Source organism: Rattus norvegicus, chromosome 6, assembly GCF_021556685.1.
Source record: "Rattus norvegicus strain SHRSP/BbbUtx chromosome 6, alternate assembly SHRSP_T2T, whole genome shotgun sequence".
Taxonomy (NCBI): domain Eukaryota; kingdom Metazoa; phylum Chordata; class Mammalia; order Rodentia; family Muridae; genus Rattus; species Rattus norvegicus.
The window spans coordinates 111790409-111802841 of NC_141539.1; the positions used below are offsets into that span (position 1 = coordinate 111790409).

At 47.0% G+C, this 12433-nt stretch overlaps 1 protein-coding gene across 50 annotated transcripts in view; it reads left to right on the top strand.

The window, feature by feature from the left end:
* Ttll5 (tubulin tyrosine ligase like 5) overlaps positions 1-10526 on the top strand; it is a 218128-nt gene extending 207602 nt beyond the window's left edge. For 49 of the 50 annotated variants that reach the window (XM_087552823.1, XM_087552827.1, XM_087552824.1 and 46 more), the window contains one exon: positions 9894-10525. Coding sequence is in view for 24 of the 50 variants with exons in the window: in XM_087552827.1 (XP_087408953.1) it covers positions 9894-9916 (23 nt within the window). In the remaining 26 variants the exon portion in view is untranslated. 50 annotated transcript variants of the gene reach the window in all.
* Positions 10527-12433: the final 1907 nt, after the last annotated feature.

Genomic DNA, 12433 nt, shown 5'->3' on the forward strand with positions numbered 1-12433 from the left:
TCTTGAGGGACACTGATATGGGGGACAGGCCATCCTGCTTGTCCCTTTCAGAGCATCCTGAGAATCAGCATCTTTGTTAAGCTGTGGCTGGCTGCGGGCTCTCCTGGGTGGGCCTTGGTTGTCAGGGCAGAAGAGTCTGTTTCTTGTTATTTCCTGGTTGCAGGATGACAAGATGACAGACTGGTGCTAGGAGCCATTTTACTTTTCCTTGCAGAGAGAGCTATAGAACCCAAGAGTGAGCTCCTGGGAGACCTTACCAGCCCCACCTTCCAGAGCTGTCTTGAGATTGCCCGTTTGCATGTGGATTACCTAAGGAGTGCTCTTCTGTGGCTAGGGAACAAGTTCCGAGACACAGTGTAAATAGGGGATGAAGAAGAGCAGAAAGCACAGCACAGTGTGGGTCATGCTCCCATCCTGGGAAAGGCGCGAGTGGCCACAGGTCAGAGCAGGCCACTGCCCGCCTGCGAGACGGAAATGCAAAGCCTGGGGAGAGAGACACTTAACGGGGTTCTCTGTGGTTCAGGTGGCTTTAAATCACACTTATTTATTTTGTACACACATACACACTCTTCTGGGCAGTTTGTGGGAGTCAGTTTTCTCCTTCCATTATAGAATCCAGAGATGGAGCCCAGGTCATCAGGCGTGGCGTCGGCAAGCTCCTTTACCCACTGAGCCACCTCAGGCCCTGCTTATGTCAGTTCGGTTGTTAGTTTGTATTAATGCACACGTGTATTAGTTTAAACACCTTCCTTTCTAAAGAAAAGGCCTGGGGGCCAAGGAGATGACTCGGTGGATAAGAATACTTGCTGTGAAAGCCAAAGGACTTGAGTTTGAACCCTTAGCACCCATAGAAACCAAGCACGACCGCACGTCTGTAACTCCACCATTGGTAGGCAGAGACAGGAAGATCCCAGGCAAAACAGCACCCATCGGGTTCAATGAGAGACCTGCCTCAAAAAAAAACAAAAACAAAACAAATGAACAGCGACAGGGACAATGCCCTCTCCTGATGTCCGCGTTGGAACACTGCATTCATACATGATCCTCCCACGCACACACCTCGTGCACTAAGAATGAAAAGCATTGGAAGAATGAGATTCTGGTTACTGTACCGACTTTTGAACTTAGACTGTTATGATATCATGTTGTTGGACATGAGATCAAGATATATTACACATAAAACTTTAAATTAATATACACATTTTTAATTTTTAAATGTTTTTATGATGTATTTGAGTATTTTGCCTTTGTGTGTGTGTACCACACACACGCCTGGTGCCAGTAGAATTCAAGAGAGGGCATTGGATCCCATGTGACTGAGTTCTGGATTCTGGATTTAGGAGCAGCAAGTGTTCCTAAACCACTGAACCATCTCTGCGGCCGAAAATAATTTTTAAAAATTAATCCTAAGATTAATTTTCTACCAAATGCTCACTGGCACTGTGTCCTAGCAAAGGTTAGAAAGGCCCCTTTTCTTCTGGGTCAGCTCTTCCTTTAGCTCCTGCATTGTGCTTTACAACTGATGCTGCTTCAGGATTTCAGCTCTCGCATCACTCTGGATGATCCTGGCATCTGGGTCTCCACTAATGGCATCTAGAGTGCATTTTGTTGCAAGTAGCCGGACCCCACTCAAAATAGCCACGAAAGGAGTTTGGCTCACATTGATGGCGAGTTCTTATACTATCTGTCCCCATTACTTTTCTCGTCTCTGCGATACCTTACCTGGCAGGAGCAGAACAGTGTTTGTTTTGACTTGTGGCTGATAGGGCCCAGTCCTGAATGCTGGGGAAGGTGTGGTGGGGCTCATGCCGGTGAGAGTGTGGCTTGGGACTCCTCACATCTCTACGGGCCAGAGGCAGGGCCAGCTTATAAAATGCAAAGCCCACCCCACCCTTCACCCTGTGACCCACTGCCTCAGCGAGGCTCTACCTCCAAATGGTTCCAGAATCTCCCATAACAACACCACCAGATAGGGACCAAGTGTTTAGACTCATGGGTCTGTGGGGCCTTTCACATCCAGATCATCACAGGATCCTAGAGCTAAGCATGTTGGTGTGTGGAAACCATGAGGCTGTGTGGTTTGGGCAACTCCATTATTCTTCACAGCCTGGGGACCAAAAAGAACAGGAGTTCTGCTCTTTCTACAGAAAGGGAGCATCTCTCAAGGCAGCACTGGGGGCTTGGCTCACCCGCTGAGGACACCTCCTGAAGCAGTTGCTGCGGTCAAGGGGATATGGACTTGGACCAAGTGGGCCTACTCCTTCCTCACTGACCCAGGGAGGGTAGCACTACTAATTCCAGTCGGGTCAGGGAAAGCTAATTGCTATCCGAGGGTGCAGATGGAACATTTCCCTAAGGGGTTAAAACCATAAGCAAATAGGAAGGGCCATGGGACAGACAAAACAGTAAAGTCCCCTGCGTCACTTCAGACTTTTTTAAGTCTATATTGCAAGCATAGGTTTTAAACAAGATAATACAAGCAATAAGCACTTCATGTTATGCCTGGAGGCAATAAATTTGCCACTCCTCCTGCGTTTAGTACACAGTACAGTGGAGTCGAGCACATTCGTGTCAGGAGACTGGCACTGCCATCCGTGTGTAGACTTTCATCTTGCAGCACTGCCTCCCTGTACCTATTAAATGAAGGTCTTTGTACCACACCTACCATTCTGCTTTCTGTCCCTATGGGTTAAGTGGCAACATGCATTATTTGACCTTTTGAAACTGGTTTATTTCAGTTGGCATAATGGCCTTAGGATTCATCTGGGTTGTAACCTGCTTCAGAGTTTCCTTCCTGTTCCATGCTCACTCCATTGTGTGAACATGCCTGTTTGGTTCATTGCCTGTTCATCCAGCAGTGGACACCTGAGTTGCTACCACCTTCTGGCCCTTACGTTTAGTGTTGTTGTGAGCACAGCTATGCACTTATCTATTTAATCTCTGCATTTGTTTCTTCTGCATATACACACAGGAGTGGAATTACTGCATCTTGTAACTGTATTTTTAAGGTTTTTGAGGACCATTTAGACTGGTGCTAGTGTCCACAGAGAGGATACCATTTTGCCTTCTGCCAGCAGTACCCAAGAGTCCTTTCTCTGTCTTCACCAATGTTCGATATCTTCTGGGGCCCTATGCACACACTACTAGATTTCCTATGGCTTCCTCATATGTGCACACAGTGTATTTTGACCACAGTCACTCCCCACTATGCTCTAACACCTCCTTGTGCCTCCACTTTTTCTTTACCAAATAGTGACCCCCCTCTATTTTCATATCCTTGTGTGTGTGGGGGAGGGGTCCAAGGAGTTTAGTTAGGGTTGCTTACAGGAGTGTGGATGAGGGGATGCTTACAGGCACTGTTCTAATGACTGTGGTGTTCCTTAGTCCCTTACCGTGCTTCTGAAATCAGCTGTGATAATGAGCTATGACGTATGCCCCTGGTAGCATCAGCCTGTGAATGATGGGACAGGCTTAGCCCGGAGCATCTTTCAGCATCATCCTTACAGAGGTTAAAGCTATGGGTGGACTGATTCAATTCTAAGGAAAGAGTGTGAGGGAGAACAGCACAGTAGCCAGGGCTGAGACACCCAGCTGGTGTCCCCTGTAGATACCTAAGTAATTTAGACCCCAGAAATACATGACGTAGGGACAGTTGAGCTAATATGCTGACACAGGTGCCTCTTTAAAATGGTCTGGGGATAGAGTTTTGTTTAGGTTGTTTCCTTGTGGCTCATGCCCCATGGAACCCTTTTGAACGTCCAGAACAGTGTCATTTAGTAACCGCTGACGTTTGTCAAGTTACTTCCACATAACAGAGGAAGAACGTAAGCGCAGAGACTGCTTCGTCTGACTTTATTCGTGCACATCCCAGCTGCTCAGGGCAATGGCCTGGGGTCGCTGGAGGCTAAGTCTTCAGAGAAGCTTGGAACATGAGTTCTAGCCTTCCGATGCCTGGGAACAGCCTCTTTAGCACACGCCATCTCCCTCAGTTGCTCCTAGAATAGAATACACCACTCCTCTCAGCTTCCTTAAACTACTAAGGAATCTGGCGATTCTTTCATGAGAACAGCAGTTTGTCCTTTTTATTTTGTACTTTGGTTTGGTTGGTTGTCGTCTCGTGTGAGACGGAGAGTGCGTAGTTAAGGCACCTACAGCTCACTGCGTACTCCAGGTGTAGAGTTCCGGGTTGACCCTCCCATCCTGGCCTCCCAAGTCCTCGGCGTACAGGCATGGATCACCATGCCCCAGTCCCCAGCAGAGACTGTAACTGTGAGTCATGACCTAGCAGTACTGGGCCATTGAGTCGACTAGTGGGCCACTCAGGTTCATGGGAGCTGGTCAGTGCCATCGTAGTACTTGCTTGAATCAGTCGGAGCGTGTGTTTGCTTCACTGGAAGAGCTGCCCTAGCAGTGCTGGAACACGCAGGGCCACAACCATCAACCGCCCCTCACTCTGCCCCAGTGGGAGAAAGTGGAGAGAAAGAGAAGACCACCAGGCTCTGTTCAAGTCACAACACATGTGTTCCATGACCATTTAAGACTTTTTTTTTTTTTTTTTTTTTTTTTTTTTTGAGCTGGGGACCGAACCCAGGGCTTTGCGCTTCCTAGGTAAGCGCTCTACCACTGAGCTAAATCCCCAGCCCCAAGACTTTTTTTTAAACGGTACACTGGTCTTCCTTTAAAGGCCACCTAGGTCTCTGTGTTTACTTCCGACCTTCCCCTAGCAGTTGAAACCCCGCTTTTCTGATCTTCAGAGACAGATCTGTGCTCAGTACTCTCTGTGCTTTGTTGGTGCTCTGTCTACTATGGGAGGATGGGGCTGGAGTTTTACAGATGCAAAGTCACTGTTCTAGAGTAGACCAGAATCCCTGCTACTGGCAGTCTGTCTGTTCTTTTAACTCAACTACATAAACTCCATTCTCAAAGCCCACTAAAGGGTTGGGGACTTAGCTCAGTGGTAGAGCACTTGCCTACCAAGCACAAGGCCCTGGGATTGGTCCCCAACTCCGAAGAAGAAGAAAAAAAAAAAAAGCCCACTAAAGATTTAAGATTTACTACAATGAGCTAAAAAACAAATAAGATAGCATTAAAGCCCAAAGTTGAAGAGTCATAAACAGCAAAAACAATGTCATGGGCTCACTTTGGGCTCAGTGGGGAAAGGCACTTGCTACCAAGCTCAGTTACCTAAGCTCAGGGTAGAAGGAAGGAGCTGGCCCCTCAGTCTGCCCTCTGACCTCCACATAACTGACATGGATATGCACAAAAGTAAATGTGAAGAAGTGTTTCAGACTAAAAGCCATGCTCGCCCCTCGCCATCACAGAATGGCTGTAAGAGGTCAGAAATAATTGTTCTCACAGTGATTATTCTACAAGTTTTTGTTGAGCTAAGGTTTCCTTGTGCATCCCTGGCTGGCCTAAAACTCACTGAGATCCACCTGCCTCTGCTGGAATTAAAGGCGTGCACTACCACACCCAGCTACAAATCGATGTTTGTATATATGGACAGACATAATCAGATATACTTAGGCAGATTGTGCTTCAAATTTGGCACCATCATCACATCACAGAATTAGAACCCAAGAAGCTTAATTTAGATTAGCTATACAATTTTTAAATTTTCATAAAAGGGTAGATATTAAATATCCTTGTGCCAAAAAAAGGGCTGTCACACGTGTAAAGCGGCCTTCCCTCTGGATATCACTGTCACATGTGTAAAGTGGCCTTCCCTCTGGATATCACTGTCACATGTAAAGCGGCCTTCCCTCTGGATATCACTGTCACATGTGTAAAGTGGCCTTCCCTCTGGATATCACTGTCACATGTAAAGCGGCCTTCCCTCTGGATATCACTGTCTACGTGCAGGGGCAGGAAGAAATGTTCCACTGAGCCATGTTGGGAAGTCATCCAGAGACACATTTCTGTTCTATGGTGTTATTTTATCAGTAGATTTACCTGGTTGCTCTATTAGGAAAAGGAACCACAATAAGAAAACTATAATAAGAAAAACAGGTTAGTAAGAATCAAATATGTCTTCAAAAATGATGTGTGTTTTTCCTAGAGAAAGAATTAGCCTGGTGGAGTGGTGTACATCCGTAATACTGACAAGGGGGAGGTTAGAACATGATCAAGAGTTCAAGGCCAGCCTGAGCAAAGACTTTGTCTCAAAAAGGCTTATTGTATAAAAACAATAATAATAGTTCCTTAAAATAGCTTTATATTAAAAATAGGGGGTTGGGGATTTAGCTCAGTGGTAGAGCGCTTGCCTAGGAAGCGCAAGGCCCTGGGTTCGGTCCCCAGCTCTGAAAAAAAGAACCAAAAAAAAAAATTATTCACACATTTGCAAGAGGAATATCTTGGAGCAAATATTGGTGTTGACATCTATGGCTTAGACCAAGTGCCCTCTTTCTTTGTTCATTCACAATAATAAAGGGGTTCTGGGAGGTTTGGGGTTAAAGCCAGCTCCCACCTGGCACTGGTTGGTGGTAACCCACCCCCCACAACTGCCTTCCCATTACCCCAGGCTGACTTAGCTCTGAGCAAGCCCTGCAGCTGTGTCAGGCGGCCAGGGTTTCATGAAGCAGATCTGATGTTCTTGTGCGCCTGTGGTGTTCATTCCTACCAGCTGGAATGGTGCCCAGAAAGGTAAAGGGCAGAGTGTGGCCCTCACTCACCCCAGCTCTGCCTTTCTGCCAGTGTCACTCAGGCTATAAATAGGGGGTTAGTCCACTTCCCTTCTCATCAAACTAGAAGGGTGCCAGAGGAGACTACCAGGGCCACTATGACCAGTTGGAAACTTGAGGGACTGACCTAAGAGATAAAGATCTTTGTATTTATATGAATAAAAACAAAACAAAAACCCCAGCACCCCATAAAATGGGTATGGAGGTGTGGGCCTGTAGTCTCATCATTTGGGAAGTGCAGGCAGGAGGATCAGAATGTAAGGCCATCTTCAGCGTGGTGTAACAGGTTCAAAGCCAGCTTGGGATACATAAGACTCAATCTTAGAAAATAAATGTTTTAGTTAGGGATGGTGGTACAAGCCTTTAATCCTAGCACTCGGTACCTGAGGCAGGTGGATCTCTGTGAGTTACAGCAAAGCTACATAATAGAAAAGCCCTGTCTAAAAGACAAAAACAAACAAAAACATTTTCCCTGCTTCAAACTTTATCAAGCCTTGAGAGATTAAAAATAACCTAACTAGTCAGGCCGTGGTGGTACACACTATTAACCCCACACTTGAGAGGCAGAGGCAGACAAATCTTTGAGTTCGAGGCCAGTCTGGTCTACAGAGGAAGTTACAGGACAACCAGGGCCACACAGAGAAACCCTGTCCTGAAAACAAAGCAAAAAAAAAAAAAAATTAAAAACTCATTCAATTTTAGGTTTATGGTTGAGATTCCAGCCTTGCTTTGCGGCACAGAAGTGACAATCCTGCTTTCCTGAGCACCTAAGGCCTGTGGGTGTCGTGAGCTCCTAGGAGATGGGAGACGGCTGCTGAGCTGGCCGTGGCACGCAGGTCTAGATGTGCAGACTGGCACTTAGCACACCGGCTCTTTGCTGTTGCAGAAACCGCCTTTGCAGCATTAGTCAGAGGTTTCTTAACCTGTCTCCTGCATTTCCCAGCAGTAAGCTAGTCACCAGGCAGCTCCCATGCAAATCCTTAGTTGACACAAGTGCCCAGGATGGTGTGAGAATGTATAAGACATGGCCTCTGCACTTCTAAGAGTGTAGGGGGATCTATGTGGTGGGTTGTACCAAAAGTCCCAGCAATCAATGGGGGAGTCCAGTCCTAGGCCAGAACAAAAGCTCATGGAATTGTGTTCCAGAGCAGAGCCCCTTGGTCTGCTGTCCAGGCACTGGGCCCTCTGGAGGGCAAGAACCAGAGCTTGCTCCCACCTCAGCAGTGTTCTCTGTCTGGAGAGACCTCACAGCACTAACGTGGCAAATCCTGCTGTGGAGAATAGTACCATTCTGTGGAGCAGCCGTAAACATATGCAAATAGAGAAGCAGGCTGAAAGCTGGGCCTATGGAAGTCTGCTTGCTGCACTCTAAGAAATGTGTCGTCACAGTTTAAAATAATAGAACAACCTGTGAGCAAAAGGGGACAGAACAGCCGGTCCTAGATCTGCAGAGACTGACATTGAAGTCACCATGTGATGCAAAACGAGTACTTGCATGGCCAGGGAAATTGGAGGAAATAAGAAATGAGTTTAAACAGTAGATGAGAGCCATGATGTGCACACTTCAGAAGAACTAAGTGGCCTGCTCTGTTTGAAAAGATGACTGAGGTGGGCTGGCCAAATGGCACATTAGACCCAGAGGTGTGTTTGTTTAGAGAAATTATCTGGAGTACAGACCGGTGGGGGAGGGGGGAGCCAGGTGAGAGGGCCTAACAGATATGCAAGTGGAATTCAGGGAGGAAAAAGTGGGAAACATCATTTTTGAGATGATGATGATGATGAAAATGTCCCAGGACTGATAGGACATTCACATGCTATGACACAGCTTCAAGAGAGAGCAGGACTCCTGTCACAGAAGACCGAGAGCCAAGGAGAAAGTCACCTGACATTGGCCTATGACCTTCACCATGAGCTTCTGAGGGCACACTCACATACACAGGAAAACAAATACACTTGAGAAGGATGAACAGCCATTCTACATGCCTTGGGAATTAAGTAAACAACAAGAAGATAAGCATGAACTTTCTGCCAATCATCTTTCTTTCTTTGTTTCTTTGTTTCTTTCTCCCTTTCTTCCTTTCTTCCTTCCTTCCTTCCTTCCTTTCTTTCTTCCTTTCTTCCTTTCTTCCTTTCTTCCTTTCTTTCTTCCTTTCATTCACTCTGCAGCACCAGGGATCCACCTCAAGTTTCCCACCATTCATCTTGGGTGGCTTACCACCACCTATAACCCCAGCTGCAGGGGGATGTCCCATTTTAGAATGGGAGCTATCAAGAAGCTTTAAACAGATGCTGGCCCTAGGCTAGTTCCAAAAGCAACCGACTCCCCACACATGGAACCGCTGTGCGTCCAGGGGAGGCTGGACTTGTGCTCACACACCTCCCGGGAACACAATCAATAATGAATCTTTAAAAAATAACTTTATTAAACCTATTTTAAATTGTAAGCAGTCGAGGAAAGGGTAAGATTCCAAACAGGGCAAAAGACTGGGAGTCTAACTGGCTCCTTAGTGAGTACGTTTCCCAGAGCTGGGTGAGGAGCATGAAGTGAGGATGGGGTGGGTCCGAGGCAGGGCAGTAGCAGACAAGCTGACAGAGGATTCAGATCTCAAAGGCACGTGTGGACTTTTTCACCTCACACTTGGAAAATGCTGACATGACCCTGCGCTCTGAAAAGGTGAACACTTTTGGTTTTTCAATATATAAACAAGAAGAGCAGTCCAAGTGTTAGTTTGTTTATTTTGGATGGAGGAGTCTAACTGTTGATGCCAAGGCTGCCTTCGAACTCCTAGGCTGAGGTGATCCCCCTGCCTCAGCTTCCTGTGGACTACCAAAGGACTACCAAAGGGCATCTCTGGACATAACAAGAAATAAAAATGTTTTCCTGCTTCTGGGCATGGCGGCTTTGTCTGTGGTTCCAGCTACTCAGTAGACTGCAAGTGCCTGATAGATTGAGTCTTGGAGTTCAGCGTCAGCCTGGGCAACACCATAAGAGTAGCCAAGTAAACAAGAGTAAATGTTTTTAAACCCCCAAACAAGAGGAATCAAAGTCACCCAGAAAGCAGCAGCAACAGATCACAGATGTTTGAGGATTTGAGCAGCAGTTCTAATTAGTTTGTAGTCTGAGTGAGTTTCCTTTGTTAGGGACAGCCCTTCTTTGTTGTCAGACAAAAGAGAACTGCCTTTCAGTCACTGACTTTTGACACTCTTTTCCAGATCCTGCTCACACTGACAGATGAACAGAGACTCCAAGGGAAGAAGAATCTGCTGTGTACTCCTGGAGCTTGACGGAGGCTAAGCCTCCATGGTGCTGTTGAGGGGTCCATAGTATTTTTTTTGCTGCCTCTGAGTCCCCAAGGCCTTTAAGCAGAAGTGACAGTAGACGCTTGCCATCAGCCAATCCAGACTTTTACCAGGACAACAGGGAGACAGACCCTCTGGGTTTGGATGAGATTTGGCAGTGGAGACTCTCACCTGACATGTTGTGTCCCTGTCAGAGCACCTTTCAGAGTGTGCCTTTCCCTGCTCTCCCACCCCCCGCCCCCGCCCTGCTAGGTCCCTCTGTCCCCCTCCTGCTGCTCACAGATGGTATAAAAGAGGCTCTTTGGCTATTTGCATCTGGCTTTCGCTTCTTTTCCAGATTGAAATATTAAGTTTATTTTATTTTGTACAAGCTTCAGATCCCAACATCATCCACCAGACTTGATCTTCACTTTCCCAAGAGTGTGGGGGGTGGGGAGCCAACAGCACCGGTTCCCCAGAGTGGGGAGGCAAGTAGGCGGCTGCCATGGTACAGGCGCCATTTGGAATTACTGACTTCTAAGATTAATAAAGTAATTTCAACTTTTCTTTCCTTTTTTTTTTTTCTGTTCATTAATTTTCCACCAGTCAATATTCTCACTCAGGGCTAAAATGGAAACAACTTTTCATCTTGTTGGATATTTCGTTGTTGGGCAGTTTTTCAGTTTTCATTTTAGAATGGGAGCCATCAAGAAGCTTTAAGCAGATGCTGGGGCCAGGCTAGTTCCCAAAGCAACCAAGTCCCACACATGGAACTTTGTGCGTCCCCACTCCTTGCTTGTTATCCAGCAGACTTAGTCATGTCCTGGTGTGTGTGTGTGTGTGTGTGTGTGTGTGTGTGTGTGTGTGTGTGTGTGTGAGAGAGAGAGACAGAGACAGAGACAGAGACAGAGACAGAAATGTGCCCAGTTGCCCCCTGCCTCCCCATCTCCTCATGCAGTTCCTCTGGGTGTGTGCAGCACACTGCCGTCCATCTCAGTAGGCCTTCTGTCTAGCGTGTGCTGGGGGCTTTCAAGACAGCTCCCTTAGAGAGTGTTGTAATCGAAACAGAAGGCAGATGGGTCCTGTGGTGGTCCTTGCTTATCATCCCAGTGTGAGGAAGGCAGGGGAATTGTCATGAGCTAGACACCAGGCTGGGCTATGCTTTGTAGTAAGTTCAGAACCAGCCTGGAAGACGGTCCCTAAGAATTCGTCTCAATAAACTGAAGAAGGGAAGAGGGAGGAAGATGAAGACAGAAGAGGGGGTCTTTGTCTTTTTGGTACATGGATCGGATTCAGGCACAGTAGACGATGTAGACTCAAGAGCAGGAGAGCAAAGGTTTCCCATGTAGTCCTGGGAGCATCTTTTTTTTTTTTTCTTTTTTCTTTTTTTCGGAGCTGGGGACCGAACCCAGGGCCTTCCGCTTGCTAGGCAAGCGCTCTACCACTGAGCTAAATCCCCAACCCCTCCTGGGAGCATCTTAACCACTTATTTGGTTTGAGTTGGATAGGAGACAGATTCCGATTTCTGCATAGCTCCTTTCTGACTTGTAGAGTTGGAGAAAAGGTTCTAGGAGTTCACACACTAATCTTGCAAAAAAGGGAATAGAGGCCATGAGCTTAGGACAAGAACTTTCAGAACAGCTGTACTGCATGGACTAGCCCTAGGCACCCAATCAGAATGAATCCTTAAGCTCCATCCTTCCTGCGCACCAAGGGCCAAAGCCAGTATTGTCTTGCCACCCATAGTGTTTCTAAGGCATTCTTTCTGGTACTGGGCTTGGCTGTAAACCAGCTGATCACCCTGGCTTCCTCCTCCCAGTAAGTTACCGTTTCCAATCTTACTGCTCACCTCAAAACAAGTATATCCTTCTGAAGGCAGGGCTCAAATGGCGCTAGCACTCGTGAGCAGCCTTGGAAAGGGGAGACTCCACGCCTTCCGTGTGTCTGTACCTGCTGCTCGACATGAGTAGTGTCTGGCGGGAAAACATTTGAAATTGCCCTGTGGTCATTGAGACAGGTTCAAGAAGCTTTGTAGCAGGACCCTAGGAGGCAGGCTAAAAGGGACAGAAAATGTTATTTCCCACATCCTTCTTGATGCTAGAAAGGACTGGTGTCTGATGCAGGGCAGTTTCCCCAAAGGTAATTTATGCAGGCAGCCTGGGCCCTGCACCAGTGGAAATCACACCTCTAGGCCGCAGCCTAAAATTATGTTGTTTCTGTTTTGGATTTCTTTGGAGAGGGAGAGAAAGAGTTGTCTGCATTAACTCCATGTGCCATGTGTGTGCCTGGTGCCCATGGAAGCCAGAAGAGGACATCAGATCCTGTGGAACATGAGCCACAGGTGGAAGGGTGCTGAGACAAACCCTGGAGAGCAGCCAGTCCTCTGCCCTGAGCCATTTCTTAAGCCCAGATAGTACATTTCTAGTGGACATAAGAACTAATCCTCACACCTACTTGTCTACATCGCGAGTCAG